Source organism: Hippoglossus hippoglossus, chromosome 15, assembly GCF_009819705.1.
Source record: "Hippoglossus hippoglossus isolate fHipHip1 chromosome 15, fHipHip1.pri, whole genome shotgun sequence".
NCBI classification, from domain to species: domain Eukaryota; kingdom Metazoa; phylum Chordata; class Actinopteri; order Pleuronectiformes; family Pleuronectidae; genus Hippoglossus; species Hippoglossus hippoglossus.
In genome coordinates this window covers 11,938,899-11,966,345 of record NC_047165.1, presented here as the reverse complement: position 1 = coordinate 11,966,345, position 27,447 = coordinate 11,938,899, and the positions used below count along the sequence as shown (strand labels likewise).

The 27,447-nt window shown below is 40.3% G+C and overlaps 1 protein-coding gene across 2 annotated transcripts; it reads right to left on the bottom strand.

Annotated features, from left to right (window-relative positions):
- Nucleotides 1–1,415: 1,415 nt before the first annotated feature.
- wu:fc17b08 (ligand-dependent corepressor) lies at nucleotides 1,416–27,285 on the bottom strand. 2 transcript variants are annotated; one of them, XM_034607906.1, is made up of 7 exons: nucleotides 27,115–27,285; nucleotides 18,343–18,408; nucleotides 17,570–17,649; nucleotides 17,181–17,313; nucleotides 16,713–17,033; nucleotides 16,488–16,584; nucleotides 1,416–7,805 (listed from the first exon to the last, which is right to left on the bottom strand). In XM_034607906.1, the coding sequence occupies exons 1-7, from the start codon at nucleotides 27,209–27,211 to the stop codon at nucleotides 3,161–3,163; spliced, it is 5,439 nt and encodes a 1,812-aa protein (XP_034463797.1). In that variant the 5' UTR covers nucleotides 27,212–27,285; the 3' UTR covers nucleotides 1,416–3,160. The 2 variants fall into 2 exon arrangements, with proteins under 2 accessions (XP_034463797.1, XP_034463798.1); XM_034607907.1 differs by lacking the exon at nucleotides 1,416–7,805 and adding an exon at nucleotides 7,942–14,479.
- Nucleotides 27,286–27,447: the final 162 nt, after the last annotated feature.

The following is a 27,447-nucleotide window of genomic DNA, read 5'->3' as shown; positions in this document are numbered from 1 at the left end:
CCGCTTTTGTCCACAGAGGCGCCAAAATCAGCGAGTTCCTTGTGGGACCTTTAAGATGTGGCAACACGATACTTCCTATTTGCTCCCCCCTGCTCACTGAGGAAAGTTGCTGAACATAGAAGCTTAGAATATCAGCAGCGGGAAAGCCACTCACTGCAGGAGCTTACTGTAGAGTCACCTTCTTAGGTATATATTAGAGGAAGCCACAAAGTGTCACTGAACAGTCATTGCTTTAAACCCCTCAGCTATGCTCATATTCTAACAGCTCAGCTACAAACAGCAAATAATCGGAGTCACTATTTAATTAACCTGTCTTTTTAGTTGCTGGTGGACAGAGAAGATAGGAATCACCATTTTCCTCATGTTTGGTTTGGTGAGAAGTCGTCATTTACTCACCCTGCTTTCTGCAGTGACTAAGGTGAAGAAGGCAAACTGTTCACCAATCTGTCCCACAGTGGGAACTTCCTGTGGGGCTGTAGACTCTCGCCTGTGAGCCGTATGGCAGGTCATGGCAGGTCCCCGTCATGTGAAATGCCTAGATTGGCTCCGTCAAGGCATTTCACAAAGCTGGCAATAACATCCACCAGGAGAACGGATGCCTCAACTGCCCAGTTCTCATGAACAACAGGAGATATTTGCGAAGTATTCAGGCGTCATTATGCTTCAAATGAGCAACACATTGGATTGCAAAGGGGAGACAGTGTGCTGGGTTTTAACTTCTCTTAACTTCTTGCAGAATGCCTTCAAGGAGAGATGGTCCAAGTATATGTCATTATGACCATTTGTAAAATTCATTGTGGAGACAACAGTGAAAATCCAGGAGGAAGCTAGAGCAGGTACAGCTTTGTATTTCAATCATGTTTATTTCAAGTATTCTATTGAAAAATGGACGACATGACCGCTCCCAAAAAGTGAAGCCAAACCATATTGATCGCCCCCTGGTGGCTGGCTACAGTATAGGTCATAAATCCTGCCGTCTCCATGTAAGTGGACCAAATTCAGGTAAAAGTACACATGAGACACTTTAGGTAGTTCTTCTCGTGCTGATGTTTATTTGAGTGTAAATTTGTTCATTGTTTGATTTTACTTAAGTCATTTGATGCTATAAAAATGAGAAACTTGATTGACACATGAGACAACGGTAAGTGGAGATGCCACCTTACAGTTTCAAATTTTATAGAAAATAAGGACAAAACCTCATCTACGGACAAGATTTTCTTTCAGTTTTTTTTCAGCCCCACCCAGGCTGCATCCTTCAGAGGACGCGGTCTACTGAGCCCATGAGAGCTGCATCCTTTGTGGGAAGTGAAGTGAGACCTGAAATGAGACGGTTTGGTCTACAGGGGATTTATGTGATCACTGTTGGACACGCCAAATAAACACTTGATGGTATAAATGAGCCAAGAAACCAAATATAAAATTCAAACAGCTTTATATCAACTCCAGCAAAAATACAAAGTTTTTAACATAACGATGCATCATTCTTGGGATTACCACAAATAAAGCAGTTATTTCTTTCTAATATACAAAATCAAAATCTTTTAAATAGCAACTGTAAAGAATAAAAATGATCATGTCTGATATTTGGTGGGCTGTCTGAAGATGTGCTAAAATATATTAGCCTGCATGGAGTTCTTAAATAACAATAAAAACATGACTGACATGTTTTGCATTTACAGATGATTCACCCTAAAGAGAATTGACCAAAATAAGAAAAATAACACTGTGCTAAAACTGGGACTTTTCCATTGACAATACACTAATGCAAGGTACTACTGTGGAAGTAAAACAAAATTTCACATTATGAGAACATCCTCCTGACAGTCAATGACAATAAAAAAAAAAACACATCACAATAAAACTGCAACATACGTGGATACACAACTCAGAAGTGTGATTAGACTACCTCAAAAATGTTCATATCCAACTTGTAAATAATCAAGAGAAAGAATTTATCACCCTGTAATATGTCATTAATGCTAAAGAGGGCATATACTTCATTTGGATTAGCCAACCAAATTTACATACTTTTCAGGGCTTTAATGCTTGGAAATATTGTTGCCACAGTGGCACAAACGCCAGTTTCCCAAAGTCATCTTTTTTAGTCAACTTTTTTCAGTACAATCTTTTTAATGCGCACAAATTGTGCATGCATAGTCTTGTAGGGAATTAGTATTCTCAAAGATGAGGGGCATGAAAATAGTTTTGTCCTGGAACGGTCTCGTTATAAAGACTTCACACATGCAGAATGAGGTTAAACACACACTAACAGTGGGAGGAGATGAAGAATGACCCGAAACAACATAAAAAACACAAACCTCTGTCATGACACATATAGAACATGCCTGTCTGATTTAACAATTCAGCCTCAATTTTGTTTTAACACCAAATACAACTACATTAAGAACCAGTTTATGTTAATGCTCTGGGAGAGTGGGTATATAAAATAAATCTGTCAGTCAACATATGAATTTACAGATGAAGCACGAGGAACAGAAACCGTTGAACGTCAACTGCCTCGCAACGGACTGAAACCTTTTACAACCAGATGACAGGGATTTTCACATTTAGCAAAACATTGTATTATTTTTACACTTCATAAATAAGGCACCTGGTCACAGCAGTCACATATTCACAATGTTGCGATTGGAAGAGAGGCTGGAGATACAAACTACCTACTGCCTGGAGCCGTCCTCCCTTCTCACAACAAGCTCTCTGAACAGTAAATACAGTGCATGCTATAATCTAAAACAAGAACTATATACAAAATGGTAAAAAGAAACAAAAGAGAATGGTAAATGACTTTGATGTCACCTAGGAAACTGCATCATAGCTTGAGTTTTGTTATCCTATTGTTATCTCCAGCTGCGTCGAATGCTGGAACATAAAGCCAAACAGCAACTACATCAGCTAGACATCATGTAGGACTTGTGTGTCGTCCCTGAACACGGAGCGAATGCTCAGAAAATAATCCGTCACATCCACAATTTCACACTGAAGCTTTACAAAAGCATAAATGAGTTTCAAAATCTGTTCCTTCTTCACATATTTGCCTACTGAGAAGGTATCCTCTGACGAGTCTGCCGAGGATACTTAATAGATGCTTCTGTTCCTTCTGAATATATTCTAGGTAAAAGAAAAAATCCTCTATGCAAAGATTCTATTTTGAGAGCGACGTCCTGGTCCGCTTAGCTGGGGTCTCTAAAAGCTCGCGAGCCCTCTTCTTTGCCGATTTGGTTGGACTACGTGGCAGCAAGGCAGCCCGACCTCTCTTCGCAGGAGATTTTAAAGCGCTCCTTCTCGTCAGCGCAGGTACCTCTGCTTTCCTGGCTGGTTTTGGAGAAGCATTTTGCGCTGTCATTGACTTTGTGGCCCTCTTTGAAGCATGGCTGGGGCTCCCACTCACAGACACCTCGATCTTTCTCTGGGATCTTGTTAGTACCTGGTCAGGTGAACTGGGACCCTTGACATCAGTGCTCTTTTGAGGGGTTTCAATAGCATTCTCTGAAACTTTGATTTCAGTGGTTGTACTATGTAATGATTCCTTTGCTTGGATTTTGACAGGATGTGCTTTAGTAACTGCAGGTTTTTCCACCTCTGCTTTCTCTGCTTCACTTGGCTTTTTGTTGTCAATCTTGCTTTTAGGTGTGTCCGAAAGTTTCTGCTCAGATGTTTTTGGAGACCCTATCCGTTGAGAACATCTCTTTGGCAATTCTTTTGTAGTTCTGCCTCTTGAAGCTCGGCCTTTAATGCCGCGAGCCTTGGCTGCCCTCTCTCGAATGGGAGGCTTTACAGCTCTTTTGCTCGCCAATTTTTTCCTCCTTTCCATTTTTGTTGCAGATTCTTTCATTCGTTTACTGACAGGCAGGCGGGACTTCTGGGCCTTCAGAGACGGTTTCAGGTTGGACTTTGCGGCCGAATTTGACCTGGCTAGTTTTTTCATATTGTTGGTTTTAAGGGTCTTTGCAGCCTTTTTCAGTCCAACATTGGTTTGTTGAACCTGCATCTTCCCTCGGATATTAGAGTATTTCCTCAAGATCCTTGCACTAGCTGGGTTCTTTGATTTACCAGAGGATTTCTGGGATTCACCGATCTGTACACAGGCTTCAGCAGAGGAGTGTGCCTTTGTCGAAGTCTGAGTAATACTGGGAGGTTCTCTCTTCTCTCTCCCTCTGACTGCATTTGCCTCTTGTTCCAATGCTTTAGCAATCAATTTCATACTTTTGGGGTTGTTCTTTACGGGAGAAGCAATGGCAAACTTTTTCAAATGTTTCTTTAAGCGCTCTGCCTGTTGGCTTGGAAATACCCCCTGAGAAGTTCCTGAAGAACTCGAGCTGTGAAAACACAGCTGAGTTTCTGATGGAAGTCGTGTATTCACCTTCTTGACAATGACAAGGGACTTTGTCTCTGTAGATTCAAGGAACCAGCAACAAATATTGGTAAGATTAAAACCTTTCATGAAAAGCATTTGGACCGGAGAGTATTTCTGGTGCTCTGAAGACTTTTGTTTTCGGGCCCTGCGTTTACTTTTCCATATAGCTGCCTGTCTGTCTGCTTTGTTTTTGTATTTTGCTGTTGGCGGACTCTCTTTGTCCATTTGCACCCAACCCTTTTGCATCTTATCATACCTAACGTTTAAGTTTGAAATTAACTGTTGGTTATCTTCTCCTGTCAGAGCCTCAAAGAATTTGTTAGTTGTGTGTTTTGGGGGCTCAGGCCTTGCAATGAGTGGGACTCCTGAACTGTGCGGCAATACAGAGGCACCTGTCACTGCAGTGGGCTTCACTGGAGTTTTAAATATTCTTTCTGGCATTGTTCTGACAGGGGAAGCTGCATCATTCTGCCTTCCAGCTGCAGGGAGAGCACTGGTAGAAGGTCCAGCCGATGCTTGTGATCTCAAAGCCAGTTTCTTGTTTTCCACTGGTGGCGGCTGAGCAACAGGCTGGTGGGACATTTCAGCCTTAATGCTTTCACTCCTTAACGGCATTCTTGTGGGTTTTTCTATTTCAGAAGAATTGCAACCGTCTTCACTTGTTGACGTGTCTTCTAAAGATGCTTCATTTGGCTTCTGAGACGGGCCGATCTCACTCGCTCCTGCATCCTTTCGGAGAACCCGTTTACTTGTCAGTTGCTGTTTCTCATTCGTATTCTCTTCTTCTACAACTTTTGAGGACCTTAGTGTCTGTTTGGAAAGCAATCCACTTTCTACTTCTTTTTTGGGGGTTTCTTCAGAGGTGTTCTCTACTGGCTGAGATTTTTCTGTGTTTAGTTCCAAAGTTGTCTTTGGGGCAGTGTTCTGTTGGGACTGTTCAGAGGCTGCAGGGGGAAATGGCCCAGTTAGAAGAGAGGAAGTAGCAGGAAGTGGAGTAAAAGGGGGAAGAGCTGGGAGCTCTTCTGGAGATTGAGGAATATTGGTAACAATTGGTTCTTGAGATGAGGTGGAAGTGACATCGGGGGTTTCAGCCGGCTTCTGGCTGGTTGATCTAAGTTGCCGTTTGGACTCAGTGCTCTGAGGACTATCATCAGGCTGATCAGCGATGACGGGCAAATTATCGTGGTCTTGTTGAACTCTCTTTTGTTTCCGGACGTGTTTGGTCTTTGTGGGAACTTTAGATTTTGGGCTTGTTGCTGTGTTGGAAAGCGGTTCTGTCACCTGCTCGATTGCAGGAGCAGTTTCACTGGGATTTACAGGAATGTGCGTTTCCGGTAGATGTTTTTCGAAATCTTCGCTTTCAACAGATGAATCAATAGTTGAATCAGCAGAGGTTTTATCGGCTACATTTTGACTAGATTTCACTGGGGTTTTGTTAGGTGAGGTGCTGTTACTTGATCTACGTCTCAGACTTCTGTCAGAGGCCGATATGGGTCTACCATTAACATACCCAACTATCACCGTTTGGGTTTGTTTTAACTGCTTTGGCACAGAGAGTACTGATCCTTTTTTTCTACGCCAAGGGGGTAATTCCTTCAAGAGCGAATCAAGTGACTTTGAGGACACGTCACAGTCGTTATCATCCTTAGTCTCTAAAGGCAAAACACTGTCAACTGTTCCAGATGTTTCCATTTCTAGCTCTTTCACAATTGGCTCCTCGGTTGAAATTATGCAGCTGGACTCTTCTGTTACTTCAGAGTTGTCATTGAGTTCCTGTGCCTCTGGCTGAAGTTCCTGAAGTTGCTCATCTTGTATCTCCTCCCTTTCATTATCCTCCATCTCTGCCTCAACTTGATTTGTGGGTGATGGGGCTCTATCCTGCTGTAGAACAGGTTCACCATCTGACAGTTTATCGGATGAAACCTCAGTCCCAACTTCCTCTATATTGGTATTTTCTAATGGTTCTTCTGATGTGTTTTCCTCTATCTGCTCAGTACTTTCTGGTATGTCCTCTTGAGGTTCAGGCTCAGTATATTTTTCTGGTTCAGATGGAGCCTGAGCAACACTCTCTTCACTTGCTGTTACTGTTCCTGAATCTCCAGTTGTATTCTGTTCTACATCTGTGTCCATATCTGTTTCTTTGTTCTCTGTTGGGGGCCGTATTGGAGATGGAGGAGTAGACTGCCCCTTGCTCTGACACTCTGTTTGACTAGTTTCAACTATAACGTCTACTTCACTGTCTGCTACCTCCACCACGTCTCCTGTTCCTGGTATCACACCCTCATCTGACTCCTCTGTGGACATCTGCTGATTTATTGTCTCCCTGCATGCTCCAACAAAGGTTATATCCACTGGGGGTACACCTTCAGGCTTTGAAAGGATTTGTTTTGGGGTCACCAATGTGATCAGATCAGACATTGGATTAGGACAGTTGCCCCTTCCAGCCAATGTACGGACAGTTTTTAACTCCCAGATTTCGTCTGAGTACAAATGTCCTCTGGTGCTTTTTCTGGCATTGCGGCGTGGAAGTATTCTTCGCTGCCGTTCCTTAAAACACTCTGTAATTGGTTTGTCAATAAAAACGATGTCACAGTTGCCAAGATCGGGGTCAGCCATTCCTCTACATGCAGAGTCTCTTGTTCGGTAATCAGGGGATGCCCTGATGGTCTTCCTGGCAGTCCGTGGAGAGTCTGAAGGAATGGTCATGTGGACTGAAAACAGTTTGGTTGGTGTTTCTTTACCACTCCCAAGAGTCTCTCTTTGCCTAGCGTGATGTGTGTGACTAGTCTGACTGTGTCTTTTCACAGAGGAGCTGAGCCTGGCACTGTGACTCTCTGTTCTGCCGGATGAATTTGAGTTTCCCTGTCTATCCTCTGATGTGTCAGAGTGAGATGAAAGAGAGGTATTGAGCACGCATGACAACTTCTTGCCATCAGCAACATTGCTGGCCATGATTTTCATCTTAAGAGGTGCATGATCACCGTGCCGGTCTGTGTCTACTGGATTAGTGGCGGGACTGACCAAAGCATGGTTACTCCCTGCCCCAGGGGTGCAAAGATCCAAAGCAGGGCTTGATGTTTTTAGTGACACTGCATTCTCCGGAACTTTCTTCATTGCACAACTGCTTGCGATGGAGTGGGACATATTCTGGACTTCTGACTTGGGAGTAGAATCACAGGAGTATTTTAGCTCAGGGCTCGACTTCTCAGGGGTCAATTTTGCATCAGAACAAGCATTTCCCTGTTTCCCAGAGGTAGAGTTATAAGCTTGCTGAGTATTGGAGGATGCAAGTGCTTTGACCTCTGTCTGTAGAAAACCTATGGCATCAACCATCCGCCTCTGATGGTGCGGGCAGAGCTTGGCCATAAACTGTTCCAGCGTGGCGGTGGACTGCAGGTCCTTCGCCTTAGCAACACGCAAGTCAGGAGATTCACTGAGGGAGGAAAAAAAAGAATAGATATAATTATGCAGCAAGAATAAGCAACATTGGTTCATGCTACAGGCTAGTAAAAGTGTCAAATAGTGGTGGAGGTAAATGCTTGTGAAAAATAAATCACAAATACATTGCATTTTGAATCATTGCATATTTATTAGAAGAATAAGTGATTTTAAAAGTGAATCATTCGTCCAGTGAACTTTACCAATTACATTGTTACAGCGATTACATTTTAATTCTTTGCACAGTGGTGCTTTTTGTTGCAGTATACATAGAGAAAATTTTTCACATGCAAAAGACATTTAGTAATGAGGCCCACTTTGATTAAAACAAGTCAAACATGTTTATCACTTGAAAGCAAATACATCACGGGCAAATATATAGTACATCTTTTCTATTAAGTGTTTGTGTATTCAATGATTAGTGTAAAGGATGACATTTAGATACAAGTGCTCAACAATTTAAGAAAATTAACAAGTAAAAGAAACAAGTATGACTGAACATATGCAAAATTAGTTATCCTTCTGAGGTTCTTTGTGCCTATGCAAATTAATTAGTTAACTTGAGCCTATGACTTTCTGTATATGGCTAAAGTGTCAGTGAGGTAGAGCTATTACAAAATCCTCCGATTCGTTAGGAGCATTTATACCATCACATTATGCCAAAATATATTATATTATGTTTCTGAAAAGTTTACTTTCTGTGAAAACGAGTCATTCTCAAGGTACACTGTGGTCTTTTCACAAGAAAATGAACTGACAAATAAAACCACATCTGGATTCCTGAGATGACATGTGACAAGGCCATATTGAGTAATAAAAGAGAGATAGCTTTGAAGAGCAAGAGGTGCTAGCAATATGAACATTATGAAAATAATCATTTTTAAAAGTCTGAAAAGAATGAACCACCAATCTTTTTGTAACTTGAAATTTGTTGCGCTTCCCCTTTGAGCTCTAGCAGGAACGGTACAATATCTACTGCTAAGCTTGCTACATAGCCTTTATGGTAGTTTTCAGCTATATAGCTAAGTGGTTTGATGAGATTTCACAGATCAGGCAGGTAACCGACAGGAAACCTGAATACAGATCTTTTTTTCTTTATTGAAATGTTTTGGTGTAAGTCCACTCAACTAGATGGGTAGTCAAAAATATAGAAAGAAAACATTGTAGTGTTCATCTTTAAATCCCGAACGCAACAATACAACCTAAAGGTTGAGACATGAATGATGAAATGCATGTAGTTATAGAAAAAATATGAGGACTTTATGTTATGAACTTCAGAAATGTTTTTATGTAACCTTAAATTGTGTTTTAATCAAATGTGTGCTGTTTGAGGAATTGAACTGTAAAAATACACTTGTTGATTTAACAACCTGGTCACCGACACCTTACCTGAACTGAGTTTATATTAACATTCATCATGCAACAAAGTAAGACAAATTAATCAGTGAAAATGTTTAGTAAGGTTTTGTTGGCTGTAAAACACAAACTTGACTTGTAGAGCATGTCAAAATATCTCTAAAGTAACTATCACAGATTAAAAAATAAATTTTTGAGACTAAAAAAATAACATTTGCTGCAAATGGAACCTGACCAATTTTTTTGCTAAGTTCAATCACTCCACATTCCTGCTTGTAAAGTCTAAGAGGTAAACTGGAATACCTGAATAACAAATGATAAGGGTTTCATTCCTGAGGGTTTTCACTGTTTTGTTTAGCATCGCAGTTAAGGACCTGACACAAAGGAAGGGCCTTTTTCTTCCAGAGTAATAAAATAATCAAACTAACAAGCAGAACCAAACTACAACCAAATTCCACAATATTATACAACCACACAAACATGGACATGTTAACTCATCCACAATGTTCATATACTGTACATTAAGGGTATAAATAATCTTGTATTTATCAACTACCATATGAGGTTATTTTATCATACAACTTTAGTGAACCAATAACCAGATTTGATCTGGTTTGGCCATATTTCAAGACCACAGTTAATCTACTTGATACATTGTTGACTTGACAGTAAACACACCAATACATCCTCAAAGAACTTTACCATATACAGCTAACATCCCACTGGTACCTAGTCCAATCATGCAAACTACACCCATTGTCATTCCTTTAAACAATGTCAATGTCAAATCAAATATAAAAAAATCTGTTCATAGATTTTGGGGATTTTAGCCATTTGAAGAGCTAAACCATTTGAAATCAACTTAAAGTTTGTCCTCATAATATATTTACCTAAATTATGTTGGAATAAAGTAGGAAAATCTTAAATGTTATCCCTTCACAACTAAAACATAAGACAGTCAAATAGATCTCTTAAGTATAATATATGTATGCCTATAAATACGTATAAGAATTACTTTGTTTTATTAAAGCCATTTACATTCATGTTACTTAAATTCTGCTAAAACCATTAATAATAAATATTGATTAATAAATACTGGATTTAACAAAAACAATTTCAGACAAACAGGTTTCTCTAAAGCAGGAGACCATCAAAAAACGTTTTGCCACGACTGTTCAAATAACAATGAGCCCATATTGCTCTATCCACACCCCCAAAAAAAGAAAACATTGAATAGATCAGGGAGCAACTAACTACAAGGATACACTAAAATATTTACATATAGCAGAACTCTTTCTGTGAGCTATGCACCATTACAATAAAGTAGTATGTCCTGTGTACGAGACACGTTGCTACATAAAACAGCTATGAGAACAGTAGACTGTGATATGGGTTTTTGCGATGAGGTAGTTGGCCATTTGAGTCGCTACGATAGAACGAAAAAGCATGAAATGTGTTGTCAATTAACCAAAAGCGCTTGTGTCTATAATATATCCATTAAAATACACTCCACGAGAAAATGAACTGATATTTGAATTATGCTGGATGATTGTCAATGCAGCAATAAATGATGATGTTAAACAGCGTCTAGATAACCGGACATGTAGACGTGAATTAATTGCTTAAAAAATGATCATGTAGAATGGTTAATCGTTTACAAAAACTTTAACAATGGAGGGAGGGGAGATGCATAAGATGCAATAAGAAAAAACAACTAAAGAATACCTGCATTAATGCAAGAAGTGGCAAAATCTAAAAGAAGCCTGTCGATTTAGTCAGAAGTTTAACATCTAAGATATAGTTAGAGTGGTTTTAACAAACCAGTGTGACAATCTCTGAACTAGGTTTTACTGCTTACACCAACTCTCACTTCAAACTGCTTACAAACTGCACAATTTCATGTCATATATAGCTTATGTCCGTGTTGACTGCAAGTAGTTGGTGAATTATTTCTTTAAAAGAAAACATCCATGTTCATCTAAGCAACATTGAGTACATCTAAAAGGCTGTAAGAATTCCACAAAGATAATACCAAGATGTACTAGAGCTTTGTATCAACCTGGTCAAACAATAATGCGTATGGTCTCATTTTGGAATGTCCTGAGGTATAGATGATAATGCACAATGAGGTGTCCCGATAGAGTAAAAATAATGAACAAGTTAGAGGTAAAACATGGAGAACATGGCAAAAGATTCAGTGAAAATGACATTTAATGGCTACAAGCCACAAGCCTTTAACCTTAACCTTTTTGTATAGTAATATCACCATGACCAAACCGTCTGTATAGTATCCATGATAAGGACACGGCATCAACCTGAGAAAAGGTTAAAAGAAAAAATATAACAGAAAGGTTTAAAGGCAGGGAATCGTCATCCGCACCCTGAGTTTTTTTTACTTCGGATAAAAAGAAAAGAAAAATCAGTAAAACATAGTATTGATAACTGTTATGATCCACACAGTTATTCATTCAAAATCATCAGCAGTAAATCTGGGCCTGTCTGTAACAAAATAACTTTTATCAACAAAAAAAAAATCAAAATAATATTTTACTCTCCACGGGGAAATATAATTTCATTGAATTGAGAAATAGCTTAATGTGAAATGAGGCATGGTTGTAACAGTAACTTAAGAGTTAGCTAACTCTGCTAGCTAGCAATTATTAGCAAGTTAGCTTAGTCGGCTAGCACTTTAAGCGCTGAATGCTTATATTGCTCGATAAATTTTCTAATAAAATAACTGTATGGAGGCTAAGAACTTTTTTAAAATGACATTACTGCACCTACATTTTACAGAGACTCACATGAACACAGGACTCATCGTATTTTCTTTTTTTTAACCTGAAGGTAACATTTTCAAAAAATACCTGAATGTATTTTAGAGAGTTAGAAGTTATCTGCTGCCAAGAGTTAAGCTAATGCACTATATGTGACTGTGAATGATGACGTCACTACGACGGAGTATCGTCCTCACAAACCAGGCAAGTGTTGATAGTTTACCTGAAGAGACAATTCTTTATCACGTGCCATGGGTAAGCACGAGGTGTGTGTGTGTGTGTGTGTGTGTGTGTGTGTGTGTGGACTGCGATTCATTGTACATATGTATTGATATACTAAAAATAAAAATCTGCCTTTCTCATGTCTTGGAGAAAGAAATGCCAGAGATAGAACCTGAAATCAGATATAAGTGGAGCCCTGAAACACATAGACCTGAAATGTTCTGAAGGCTTCCACTGGCACTGAAATGCTACTGAGAACTAGTTAAGGTAGATTGTGAAGACATCTGAGAGTCTCACACACACAGTCAGTGAGACGTCCTGAAATGTTCCCTCAACAGGGTTCTACTGGTACGCTATCCTTTCCCTGTCAGAGGGGACTTGTATGAGGCAATGGTTATAGTTAAGCATGTAGCTGAGGTACACTGAATTTATGTTTACAGTAACTTAAGATCTAGTAGACACATTTTCTTTGACTGAAAAGTATTGCATTCCCAATCTGAACTTCCTGTATATCCTGAGAGCAGTGAAGGCAATGAAAAAACTATTACCATTCATATATTACAGCAAAACATACTGGAAAACAAATATAGGTGGCAAACAAACCTGACATGCTCATAAATATAGGCTTAAAAAGGAGAGTGAAATTCTGGACAACACACCATGCTACTCTGACGGACAAATATTTTGGATAGTGTTTGGAATTGATGACCATTTGGAGTCATAGTGGTGTTTCTCCATTTCAGTCCTTGGTATTAGCAAAACAGTGACATAGACTTTCACTGTCATCCATAAACACTTTAAAAATAATAAATGTTGAATATTCTTTTTCATAAATTTGCCAGGCTTATTTTCTCAATATAATTTACGTATGACCATGTGATCTGAACAGTACTGAGAGAGGACACCGAGGGGCGCCACCGCCGTAGAGATGATTCAGTTTGGCCCTGTATGTAAAGAATACATTTGTTCAGCCAGGCATGACTATTTCTAAATATAACCCAAATAAATAATCATTAGTTAACAATATACTGTGGTACATTACAATTCTTGACAAATACGTATTTAAGTGCGTCTTCCAAGCACAATATGTAGGGCAGGTAGATAGATGGCCATACATAAACATATTGATGTATAAATGACCAGCGAAGGGTAAGATTACATAAGTAAATTATAAATATGAGTAATTTGGTTCAAAAGTTACACAAATGTTAAGGTTTTATGGGAAAAACAAGTCAGCTACTACCACTGCCCAGCAAATACAACATTAGTGTTAAAAACCACATCATTATTGGGATTTCACGGGTATCACTCATTTGATGAGAAGCTTCCATCGTGTGAATCATTCCCATTCTCCTCAGATGTAGCCTCTCCTTTCTCAGAAACAAGTTGCTCTGGGATTTGCTGTTCTTTCCTCTCGGGGTTACATGCACCGCCCTGCTCCTCTAGCTGGCTTATCAGCTTCATTTTCTTTTTTGGGGGATGCTTCAGGGTCCCCAGTCGCTCTTTAACTTTGTATTCCAGGGTGCTGTGTGGAATGCCATAGATAGATTGGGCTTTGGACACGCTCATTTTCCCACCCATCACCATCGTAATAGCCTCGTCCAGCAGGTCAGTGTTGTACTGCCGATATCGCCCGCGTTTCTTTCTCGGCTGTTTGTTACCTAGGTCTGCCTCTGAATCCAGAGGATAGTTTCCCCCCAAGGCTTGGCGGTCAGTGATGTAAGGCCAATATTCCTTCTCCGAACCTGAGTTATTAGCACCTCTGCTGCTCTTTTTCTGGATCTGCCTGGGTACAACGGAGTGCAGCTTCTTTCCCACACCATTCTCACAAAATGAAGCTGAATACTCGGTGGACAAGGAATCCCAAGACGGGTCTGACCCTGCAGCCAAAACTCGCACCTGGGGAATCTTAAGGTCGTAAGATGATGAATGAGAAAGGGAGAGGCTGTGGTCCATAAAGGCCTCCTGGAGGTTTCCTTTCTCACAGGCAAGTGACTTGGTCAAAAGTCCAGCAGCTTCCAGTAACTTGGGGAGGTCTTGGAAGTGGTCAGTAGCCTCACTGTTGGCTTTGAGTTTGAGGAGAGCCCCAAAATGAGTAGATCCATTTCTGAAAAGGTCAGTGGGTCTGGAACTGTGGTTATGGCCGAGAGGGGAATCTGGGTCGCTCTCCAGATCGGCCTCCTCTTTGATGTGCAGCGAGTATGCGAGAGACGAGGAAGGTTTATAACGGATGGAGTGGCCGATATTCTCCCTCCTCCTCCCATCCTGTAGGCTCTTCATAAACAGCCCGACCTGTCCGTCCGCTCTCAAGGATCGCCTGATTGGATGGAAGGAAACTGGGTGTAAGCAGAGCTTGCACAGTGCCTTTGTATTTTAAAAAAGGAGGATGGGTTGGGGTGGGGAGGATGTTGGCCACTCCTTTATTATATGATCTTGCTTTGGTAACATCACTATTTTTTAGAATGACTGCATTTGTGTGTGTGACTTTTAAGAACAAAAAAAAGGCTCAAGTTAGACAATCTTTTATTTGCTTGCTTTAAAGATTGTGTACAAATTTTGCATCAACATAAGAAAAGAAAAAAAGTAACAAAAAGAAAGGGCAAAGAAACAATGAAAAATAAACCAAAGAAAAGGAGTACTTAACCGTCTTAGAATTCTTGTGGCTCAAAGGGCACAGCCAGAAGGAGGGATCATTTGTTATTGCAGTAAGGCAGCTTGGCATGTAGCTATTTAACAGGGCATAATAACTGTGCCACACGAAATAACTAATGCAAATAAAGCTATTGACATTTTGTGTGTGACGTTACCACTAAACAAGGACAGCAATAAAAGAGTAAGCCAGCAGGGTTGTGTATCAAACTCAAAACCTAATTATCTAACTGAAGTGTGATGACTTCAATTAATCAAAAAATAAATTAATCATTTCCCCCCCCAAATACTCAAACAGGAGTTCGTTTCCACAGCATACTCATTTTATATGGGTCAAATTGCCTGAGATCCAGCTATTATTTCATATTTATATCCCAGCTGTTCCTTTAAGTAACAAAATAACTAATTTGAGGTTCATTCTTCCATAGACGTTGAACGCAGAGGGTTTTTAAATAGATACTATCCATTTTTATCAAACTGAAGAGTGTGCATATTATTATTATCAAAGTAAGGTGAAAATTAGAAGCAGCTTTTTTCGTCACTAGACTGTATCAGCTATGTTGTTGCTTAATTATTCCAACCATTATATTATAAAGCATGTCAAGTCCAAAATAAAAAAAATTATAATTCTAGCTAAAGATGTATTTTTTAATGTCTGATTTGATTAAATAGAAATAAAGTGGTAATTTGTCTACATAGAAAACAATTCAAATTGGATGGAGCCCTCTGATTTGAATGAGTGGGATTATGAGGAAATGTTTATCTGACAATGCTCTAGAAAATCATGTGGGAATATGTCTGTTGGAAGCATGTGTGATGTACAGGCAATGCATACATTTAGATACTAAACCAAATGAATGCAATCTTCCCTTCGAAGAGAAACATGGCATGCAAATGTGAATTAATTAATTGAACACCTCTGCTAGTGGGGTGTTAAATTACAAAAGCATATCTACTCTACTGCCATTTTGCAAGGTTTTAGTCCTCAAAGAACATTTGCTAGTTTTCTTTTCTTCTTTTTTTGACAAAAGTCATTACTCACCTTGCATATAGATGCAAGAATATTAGCAAGGCTGCAAGTCCTGCAGTAAATCACCATTAGGCCAGCAGATGCTTTGCCAGACATTAATGAACAAAAAACTAAAAAAACAAGTCCAAAACTAACAGAATCCTTTTAAGCCACAATAGCTCAATATGCTGCCTGTGCTGTCTCTAACTGGTAATGCCAGTGACCTTTCAGACAACTAATTGGGAAGAGGCAGATGCATATGCATGAACTTTTAAGTCTGCCGGGTAAAGCATTCTGAGTGAGAGCATGGTGCAAACTGCATCCTCAATGGCGCTCTGGAGTGAGGTTTAAAACCAAACTCGAGCAGCAGAAGCAAATGGAAGATGTTGCAGTCGGTAAAAACGTTTACCTTTTTCTTTGTGGCAAAAAAACATTTCTGTTAGCACAACCCTGTTTGTTGTTGTTCATTTTCATCAAGCAACCAAGTGGCTGAGTAATCTCCAACTTCAGGACTCAAAATTTAGGACTCAGCTACTGACCATGCAGTGATACCACTGCACATGACCAGTAGAACATATCCAGTTGATTCTGAACTACATGCTATAATATACTCAAAAACATTACTGGGTGTGAAGACTAAAGAGAAAGAGAAAGTATGTTATCTTACCCCTTGAGCGTGGGTGGGGCTGGAGAAAGGCATGGACTACGGCCAGGCAGGTTGCTGCTCTTGCGATTCTTTTTGATGGATAAGTCAAGGACTCCGTCTGGAAAAGAGGCAAGAAAAAAAAAAAGTATTTAGATTAAACATTATGTTCAGACTGGCCCATCACGAGTACACTACTTCAGTCCTGAATGCGCTGCTCTGTTGGGGAAATGTTTAACTTCACACTACCTTGTTCACTAGGCTCAGCAGGGGTCTTCTTGATGGTGAGGTCAAGAGGAGCATCCTGGTCAGCCATGAGGAGCTTACTAAGGACGGGGTTCTGGTTGTGCGCAGGCCCAGCCCCGCTGGGAGCAGGGCTGGCAGATGGAGGAGCCCCTGTAAGCGAGGGAGTGGTCGGCAGGCTTTGGTCAGAGCAAGGCTGAGAGTCTGAGCAACTGTCCTGAGGGGGGCTGGTTTTTGAGGTATATTCGGCAGCAAACTGTCGGATCATTCTCTGAAGGATCTCTCGAGCAACTACTGGAATGTGTGGGTCCGAGAAATTTGGCACATCTGAAAGGAAAAGAGCGCAAAGAAAAACTGTTTTGACTGCATTCCTTCACTGCTATTAGCGATCTTAAGTAAACAGTCACAGGTTCTCTTGATCTGAGCTCCAGTGTCATATTTATTCAAAATACTGATTCACGCGTTTTAACTCACCTTTTCTGTAGAGGACTGCATTGAGAAATTCCTCTGCTTGTTTCTCTAGTCTGCTGATTGAGCGCTGATCTTTCACCAGGAGAGGTTTGGGTGTATCTTCAAGCTCCTCCTTGCTTAAGCCAATTAAGTGCTCCTGTCAAATGACAAATCTGTTAAGTCAGTTGTTTTCACACAGTCCATGTCAATGGTCAGTCAGTGGTATTCGGAGAACAGAATACATGTATACTGCACAGGACATAAGACGTTTGTTTATTCAGTTGACTGATTTCCCTTCACTTAAAAAAGGTAATTAATATCCTATGCTCTTTCACCACAGTTACAAGATCGTAGTAACAGAATACAATTTATTGAGAAAGCTACTTTTACATAAAGAAAACAAGAAATCTTACCTTTACTTTGTCTCGTCTCAAACAGCAGAACAAACAATTTTCATCAAACGACCAGTCAGACACTGCTACTGGCTCTAAGTCTGTAGACACAAAACACATGATTGACATCTTTTATTAGTTTGTGTTGTGTAAATAACGTTCTTCCAAGGCACGGACTGATGTGGATATACTATATATTATTTTCTTTAAAAAATACCATCTCTTTCCATACCGTCCAACCACACCGTCAAGCTACAAAGATAACATCATAAAAACATGCAGGGTCCGATATTCAGTTTGAATCTAATATTCTTCAGAGACCAACTTAATAGGAGAAATACATAACTGGTATTAATGAGCGGACCGTAATGAAGATTTTATTTGTTTAAAAGAAACTGACAGAATGAGCAAGACTTTTACTTAAAAGAATTTTCAGTACACTGCCTAACCATCTACTGTATAAAGTCTAAGTAGACTTTGACAGCCCTCTTACTGAAATGTATTGAAAACCTAAATAATGCACACTATTGTCTCATTAACATCATGCATTGTAGACTTTAACACTGGCCCCACGCCATCTAAAACACCAACTTTGTGGGAACACAAGACATCTTCTCTTCTGCAGCCAGAGGGGCTGTCTTGTAGTGTCGATGTAGAGGGGTACCAGATGGTACAATGCAGCAGCATTGTCAAAATGAACACATACCAGATTGCACTCACAAATGTCTCATTCGTGTCATTCATACATTTGCATGTTCATGGCATGATGAATATAAATGGTCTGAGATACTTACCCTTAAATAATTTTAGGTCTTCTACCAGCTCTGGACCAGACAGACCATCAAGAATGCTCTCGAACCCTGAGGTAAGAAATGAAAATAAATGAAATGTGCTGTTGTCAAATCAAACAAAAGCAAACTGAACATACCCATTTTGAACTTTATATATTTTTTATTTCAGTCCGAATCCAGGTTTGGCGCTAAACCCAGCAGCAGCATCCCAGAAAATCAAATGATTTACAACACAAGATATCACAAGTGCCCAAATTAATTTGTTATACTGAAGCAAAAACATTTTGAAAGAACTTGGCATTTCATACGATTGTGTCTTATCCATACACTCTGGCTTGTCTTTGCAGTTCTACTTCATCTTAACAACGCTTGGCTGCAAGCAACCCTGTGCTGTTAAAACACACATTATCAGCTTTCACCGCAGGTTTTTACTTCGACAGTAAATACATGCACTCCATCCTCCTGTTGCCAAGCAACTAAAGCACCTACAGAGTTGGGAGTGACTGCATGTTTTAACATTAAAAAGAAACAGCCAGACAGGGCTGGTATTTGACGGTGTCAAAGTACCTATAGAAAATCATGGATCTGGAATTCAAGCAAAAGCAAATCATACTCCAGTGAGTAATGGTTCACACATTATCAACTCAACTCAATAGCAAAACATCCTATATCACGTATACAAGGCTGATGAAGAATCTTATATGCACTGCTGATGAGATGGTGGTATGCTACAGTCACAGCTGTTTGAAACAGTGTGGTGCGCTGCATTGGGCTTCGTTAAACATGCATTAACCCAACAATATGCAATGTCTGCTTACTGCCGCAGGGTCAAAATAACCAATCCAAAATAACGACATGCATTAAATGAAGCGCTAAAGAGGTCAGAGGTAACATCTGTCTACTGAACTGGATCATACATGAGAGAGGGAACACTATCCCGAATGTTCTATACTCACTTATACAAGCCACAAAAAATCCTGGATCAAACCATCCATTAATAAACATAACACAGAGAGAGGGGTCTGTCAAAAAGCTATGTCAAACACATGTGAAAAAGTAGCTTTGAAAACTATAAATATTTAAGTCTTAATAAAAATGAATATCACAAATTGAATTAGCCAATGCACTGAATTGGTTAGCTACACATTATAGTGAAGGCCTACTTACAGCACGTCTTCTTCCTAAACTCGCAGTGAATTCATATAGAGGCTGTCATCTGTTAAAATGCCCTCGCTCTGCTTCCCCACAAATTCCCACCCACTTTTCAACAGCCAAACATAAAGGCGAGGGGGCAAAGTGGTGAAACACAGCCTTGCCTATAGCTGCAGCGCGAGTCTGTTTCTGGGTTAGTGCACAGGACTTCAGCTGAAGCCATCCAATCCTATTTCTGAAATATTTCAGAGGCAGGGGGAGAAAAGTAGGTCATCCACTTTCGTTTGACAGAGCAGCGGCATGACATCAAACTACTCTTCAGGAATTCTGTTTAGGGCATTTAAAATGTGTCATACTGTAAACCATGACTTTGAGGCAATATTAACACTTGGCATACCAACTGACAGAGCACAGTGTGCTGCAGAGGCTGATGAAAAGAGCCTCTCTGCACAAGCCTCGTTTTAGGAGCAGCAACTTAAATTCCGAGGAGCAAGCTGCCTGCATGTGCTACGGATGAAATATTAATAGCGTGCGTAGCTGTCATGCAAGCTCTACAAAATAAATGAGTTTATAAAAAGATTGAATAATGGCCACAGTTAAAATGCACAATATATGGAATAAAAAACACCCACAAGTAACTGTATTGAATGCCCCACACTTAACTAGAGATCCAATCTGTCGTGCACTTTTGGATGCAGAAATAACACAGCGGTGTTACAGGTCTATTTCCAATTAAATGCAACTTTTACCAATTAGTTATGGTGAAGAGGGAATTAGGCCACCACTGAGCTGCTGCTACACATATCTGGTTTGATATGCAGTGATCAGATAGCCCCCAGATACAATAATAAGCGCAGGGTATAGAGGTATAAAGTGAAAATGGGAAAAAGACAAAGAAAAGGAGGAGCCAAGTATTTTGTGCCATCGGGCTTATCGTAGACAAATGCAAAGAAATTCAGGACAAAGATTATCAGGTTAATGAGGCTGGAAATCAGCCACTGCAAACATGGGGGGAACGAACGCCTACAGGCCAAACTGCATTGACAACATGACATTGAGCCTCATTAGAATATTTAGTCCTTTATCCAGAATTGTTGGTGAATTTTTTTTTCTTAGCTTTACCCTTTGTGGGAGAGAGTTAGTCACTTACCATGTCAATCATCCAACTCCATATTAGGGAACGATGATTCAAGAACATTTCTATTTCCATCCCTTGCTGGCTTCTTTTTTTACTCCAAATACATATTGTGACTTGCCTTCAGGTAGTTTATAGTTGAAGCTTAATTCGCACAGAAGTATGAAATGAAAAAAATATATATCATATCCAGCTTTGCTGGAATGAATAAAATCAAATCACAGCCACTGTTACTTCACTTTCGGCCGATATCAAATAAGAAATTCAAAGCCCATACTTCTTTTATCAAATGCAGCATTAATAATTGTGTTCAATTCTTTTGCTGTCTGATGTGGGCTTGGCCATGGGTGAATAACAGAGAGGGCTATGTGATTATCCATATGCACCTGAGAGAAAGAGACTAGTTTGCAGTCAAGGTTTTTCATGTAGGAAACCAGGGGAGGAACTCTTCTTGGCCAAGGAAGAATTCATATTAACTAACACAGTTTAAATCTTAATAATATTTAGTTTAGTTTTAAGTTATAGCTCATCAAAACTTGATATACTGCTTTAAACATCATTAAAAGAATAAAGTACAACGTTAAGTCAGTTCAAATAAATTAAACCTTTTAAATTCAGGATAATTCAATGACTTTTGAGGAGAGATATTAACATTTCAAGACTTTATAGGGTCTTCACTCGTGTTTAAAAGCACATATGGTTTATAATTGTGTCCACTGGGGCTGCGATGTTCGACAAATTTCCGCACTTCCTTTCTAAACATTTATAAGCTTCTACGTTTGGGCCTGTACCTCAATAAATTATTTAAGTTAAGCATCAGCCATAAACCTTGACCGTGAAATATTTTTCAGGTCATTTCACGTACGTGCACGGTGAGCAACTGCTCTGCCCAATCTGCCTTAGCCTTCCCCTGACCTACATCTCTGGCCAATGAGAGGAGAGTAAGAGACAGGAAGAGAGGGAATGTTTGGATAGTGTGACATCCTTGTCCTTCCAAAGAAATCCCACAGCTTAACCTTCGTAAATCCTAACATTAACCTACGCTGTACACTGCTGTAAACTGAACATTATGCATGAAATAAACCTCTTTTCTGCTTACTGCTGACATCTTCAACTATATTGGTTGGTCGTATAGACAAAACTTAAATTTTCTCTTATCAGACCTCGCACAAAATCCCAATGAGCAACCCCTTCATCATTTTTGCAAAGAAGAACTACAATACAGTGCATACTCATTATAATGTCTTTAATTAAATAAAGCTTTATGTGACACTATACTGCAGTACACAGTAGACTCATTGGCAGTCGCTGAAAGACGCCAACCAGAATCCAAAAATGATCATATTCACAGTGCTCTTTCAGCAGCAAAACACTACATCATAGTTATAGTTTGAAAACAGAAGTGAATTGATTAATGCTCCTGAATGTATTCAGCAAGCTCTACAGTGCTCAAACTCTCCAATATGCCAATAGCGGCATACACAAAACGAATGTTTATATTGCTCTAGATTTATGTTCCATCAATGCATATTTAACCCAAAAAATGACATGTTCTATAAAGCTCGAACAGCAAGCCATGTAGCATCTTTTACTTCAACAACCTCGCCCACTTCTCTGCTTTTCATGTTGCACTGGTCCAAGTAACATCCATAAATGTGGTTAAAGGTTTTTACCTGACGAAACACACATCATTTGCTCATGCCAGCTTAAGACAAATATATGTTTTAACTCTCTCCATGGTGGGCAGCGGGGAGTCAAGGAAATTCTAAATACTAGAGTAAGTGTGATGGGCTTGGAAAAAAGTTCCTCCGATGTGTCTTCTGTTGTCACCCAATTTAAAATTTCAACAATGTTAATGCATGGTTTACATAATCACAAAATGATGATATAACGCTAACATTTGGCCTCATTATGGGACTGCAGAGCCTTTTCTCCTGGATGAGCTACTCTTCCCTCTGCCGCTCTGGTGCTGAGGGTGTACAGTGCAGCATCAACCCCCACTCAACCCATCCCCCACTGTAACTACTGTACACATAGGATCTCTGAGGGAGTGACCACAAGCTCACCGAGCAGAATCTACCCTGAGCTTAAAAATGTATTTCTAGCCAAAATAAACATTGCTGAATCTGTTATTTCTTGGCTACAGCCTTTAGATACACTACAGGGTTTGATCATTGAGAAATTATTTAATCTTTTAAAATGGGATCATGCTTTAAAATCGATGCTCAGATTGTGAGTGTAATTTTGTATGATGGGAGTCACTAGTGTCCCTGAGCAATGCTCTATAAAGATGCAAGAGGGTGCTGGGGGCTGAAGACTGAGGATGAGTGCAGAGATGACAAAGTTGCACAAATTAGTCGAGCTACAGTACATGACTGAATTCATCCTCATCACGTGGATATCAAGACTCACTGCCCAACCATCTAAAAAGCATTTACTGTTGCCTTCTACGCTACAACAAAAAGGAATTTGCTACAGGTCAACAGTCAAGCTTAGACATTACATGGGCTTGAGCGAAGCAGTGCTTTGCAATGTAATTTGGCTCCTACACACTGTGCTCATTACAAGCATACAGTAGTTGGATCAGCAGGCTGTGACGTAGCAGCTTTGAGCAACATGGTGGTGGAAAAAACACTCCATGAATACTTAATGTGATATGATGCAAACTGACAGTCAAATGGTGTAATGCTGCACAAAGCATAACTTTGAATAACAAATATGAGACCACCATGGTTTAAGGAAGATGTGGAAAAAAGGTACACGCAAAACACACATACACAAACACACAAAGATGGTGCATTCGATAAGGAACAGCTGTTGGTCATGTTTCGCAGAGTGTCAACAAACCTCAACCAGCTATTTTTTGCTAATGAGGAAAATGTAGGGCAAAAGCACATCACAGTGATGGAGCAGAAACTGGGCCACGCTAAAGTTTAAATTATGAAGAACACAGTCGGCCTAGTGTCAATATTTGCTTGTTATTTGTTTGAGCAAACCCTCGGTCCCCCTCATCCATATGTCAAATGCAAGTATGAATAACTGACATTCACCGCATTTCAAATGTCAGCTGGTGCCTTTTCAGTCCCAATTTTCCCAAAACCCAGACAGAACACACATTTCAGCCACACAGTTTGCATCTGGAGGCTGATGGAGCATGAACACATGTATAGGCAAACATACAGACAATTGTTGCTGCTGTTCTATGGGACAATTGCCCTTGTCTCTGCCAAGCAGTTTTACTGCTAAATACACAAAGACAAAATGTCCATTTCAGCGTCAGCGGGGTGGTGGTGGCGTACAGCCCTCTCCACCAAAAAGCCAAACAAAAGTATGTCCTTGTTGTCATGGACAGAATGCCATTCTGCAGGCAGCAGACTAATGCTGTTGTCATGTACTCTGCAGCGTCACAATTATAGCCCAAACACAAGGGACATTTGTAAATCATAAAGGGGATACTGAATAAGTGAACAGTCCTGGGTCTGAAACTAGTGAGGAGTCAGAAAGCTATTATTCTCTCCATTTACTTTTCAATGATGAGCACACAGCCCACCTAGTATTGTAGCCTGTTAGAATCAATTTGCTCTGGAACCATCCACACATACATCATTATAAAAAACTGACAGTCCTCACCGAAGTTCTATGTAAAACCGGTGGTGTCAAGTGCCAACATTCACCTGTACAGTTAAACCCTCACTTTTACAACAAAGACTGTGATGTTGATTTAAAGCATCAAGCATAATGCTGGACTCTGTTTAAACTGTTTTGACTAACTAGTGGGCTGATAACCTGGTCAGTGTAAAATGTTTTTGTAATTATTAAGTCAGCATTTATCCTGGCCCAAAAAAAAAAGAGAGAAAAGAGCTGACATTTTTAACAGCAACCGCGCTACAACAACCACAAAATGTTTAAATTATGGGAAAACTAAAATGCATTGCTGTTACATGTACTGTTGCTGCTTTCGGAGACATAACGCCTTCAACTGTTGTCGAGAGCGCTGTACGAACACATAGCCCGTGCCTTGCACATACTGTACATCACACATTCAATAAGACTGTACATGGCAGCCACTAGCACTGAGATTGATTTAATGTGACATTTTGAGATCAGCAGAGTCACAAGCAATATTCTGGCTTTAAAGGGTACTTTAGTGTCCTGCATTTTAAATTCAGTTTCAAGTCGAGTGTACATTCAGCCCAAACAATTAAAAGAGAAGGAAAAACACATGTTTAGGTCTTAAAATTGTGAACTGAGAAATTCATCAGTTGACATTTTAGCGATCATGATTCCGGTTCGCATGTCATTTCATATCATGCAAAACACATGGAATTCAGTATAATGTGGAACTAGTCCCTGAATGAAGCATGCTGCATTCCTTAATTAGCAAATACAGGAAACACTTTGTTCCCAATGAGACAGATAAAAGCGAAAATAACCACAATATAAAACACGGTTAAACTAATAAATATTTAACAGTAAAAAACTGCATCAACTAATGTTAATGAAATGTTTTCATAACTCCCTGCTCCTCATTTGCATGATCAATCTGTGTGCGATAGTGCCAAGTGTCCACATTTGCTGTTGCTATGTTACCAAATCTCAAGGAGGAGGTTGACAAGGCATAGGTTTAAAAATGGCCACTCAATCTTCTTCAAGCCTTTCCATCACACACTGTAAAACTACTAATGTAAATGTAAGCCATTCATAGGTATGTGCAACAGGATAAAACTTATCACAGAGAGCTCCATATTGCCAAAGGAGGGATATGTTATGACAAGTGTTAGAAAAGCCATATTCAAAAACTGAAACCTGCTACAGTTAAAAAACAGCATTGTCAAATTGTTTTCATCCACTTTACTTTAAGCAGAGTAATAGCAAGTAAAACCAATACTGCAGGTTGTGTCTACTTTCCATGCATGAGGAGTAACACTACATTATGTTGTTCAGTGGCAGGATATAAGTCGCACATATACTGCCCCACAGACCAGTGAGGATTAACTTGAGATGTGGTTAAATTGATTTTTATATTTTATGTACTTCAAATTTTGTAACCAGAGCTCTGAAGAGTCTACAGCCATGCTATCAGCTTTCTGAAGTTGCACTTGTACACAGTGGAACATGTATACCTGCTTTACATGAGCATGCTAACATGCAAAACAGGTCTTATGGTTACCATGGTCAATATCTTAGATTAGCATGTTCGGGCTTCAGTTTTTTTTAATGGCGGTTGGTAAACAACTTTTAGGCGCATTACCGCCACCTCCTGAACTGGAGTGTGGAACACTTGCGTAATTAAACGTGACTTCAAAAGAAAAACAAATATGCTGTTTTGCAGCGAGAAAAAGAAAAACTATGGATGTGGTCACACACACAAAGTCCAGCTGGGAGTAATGGTAATGTTAGTTTTGCAGCTAAGAAGCTAAGTAAAGGTCATGGGATCAAAAAAGTTCCAGTTCATCCTTTGGGGACCATGAACACATTCCAAATTCCAGTGCAATCCAGTCAGAACTCGTCAAGATACTTCAATAAAACTGTAAGTGTTACCCTCATGGTGGCAATAAAGTCAGAGGATTTACCAAGGTCAGAGTGATGCATCATCTGGGAACCATGAATGTACGTACTGAATTTTGTTAAAATCCATCAAGCAGATGCTGATATATTTCACATGTTAACAGAACATTTGACCAGTGAACGAATGCTAAATTAAGATATTTCAATCTGCAGCCACTGACAGTAATTAGCCTGCATGGCTAAATCAATTTGCAGCCCAGAGCCCTGACAGTGAGCTAATACCTGTTCTGATGGGATCTGTGTATACAACCACACAGCTTAGCTTCCCCCTGCAGATCCACACACATACAAGGAGCTTTAACCCATCACCTGTCCTTTTAATCATTTGTTTGAGAGGCCACACTCACACACACACACTCTCACACACACTGAGGGAAGTTTATAGTCAGTCGTCGGAAATGGAAACTCCCACAGCGGTGGGGTCTCAGCCACTTCCTCGATGCAGCAATGCGCGCCCACAGGAGGTGATGTGAGAAAACAAGTCATCCCGATGTTAAGTGAAAACACGCATCGCGGACATGAGTCGCCCTCCCCCCATCCAAAATACAGTATCATCACACGGGGGCGCGCATTTCTGCTGAATCCATCGGCCGACGCAGCGCCCGGTGACACTCCCTTTAAAACAAGTACGCTGCCCTTTAAACTAACTAACGCCAGCACATCGCCGTAAGTCCACGGTCGGTATTCACAAAACAACACAAACAGCGAGGAAACACGAGAAGTAGCGCCACACTGTCACAAAGTGCACGGCAGCGGGCCGAGCCGAGCTGCCGAGGGAAGGAAACAGCGGAGGACAAAAAGTCGCTCGGAGATGAACCAAGTGGGTCCGGTAATCGCTGGTTATTTACCCCGATGACGGCCCCGCAAAGCCGGATTTCAACCCGAAAATCGGCGTAGTGCGTCGCAGGCTTTGTCCTTACCTACACAGTGAATGAGTTTGTGTCGCCACGAGTCAAGTTCCTGCCGAAAGCCGCGCCTGTCGATTGTGCATTGCTGCCTTTTGCACTGACTCGCCATTTTCTATCGTTCTTGTCTGGCGGGCACCAGCACGGGAAGAGGAAGCGCTCGGCCCTCGTGAACGCGCGCGCCACAGTGGTCGAGGAGGAAGCGGCTCCAGAGGAGGAGGAGGAAGGGGGAGGGGGGGTTTCTGCCAAACACACAATACATCAGTAAAATAAATAAACACACAAATAACTGATGTATTATATTCAAACATCGACAACAATGGTGTTTCCCTTCAATAGGACACAATG

What these genes read in the sequence shown, in the direction of transcription:
- wu:fc17b08 (XM_034607906.1), bottom strand. Translation starts at nt 27,211, where the DNA reads ATGGCGAGTCAGTGCAAAAGGCAGCAATGCACAATCGACAGGCGCGGC. An exon ending in AGACCTAAAATTATTTAAGG is followed by an intron (nt 17,650 to 18,342) that starts GTAAGTATCTCA and finishes TTGTGTCTACAG; the next exon opens with ACTTAGAGCCAGTAGCAGTG. An exon ending in TGAGACGAGACAAAGTAAAG is followed by an intron (nt 17,314 to 17,569) that starts GTAAGATTTCTT and finishes GTCATTTGACAG; the next exon opens with GAGCACTTAATTGGCTTAAG.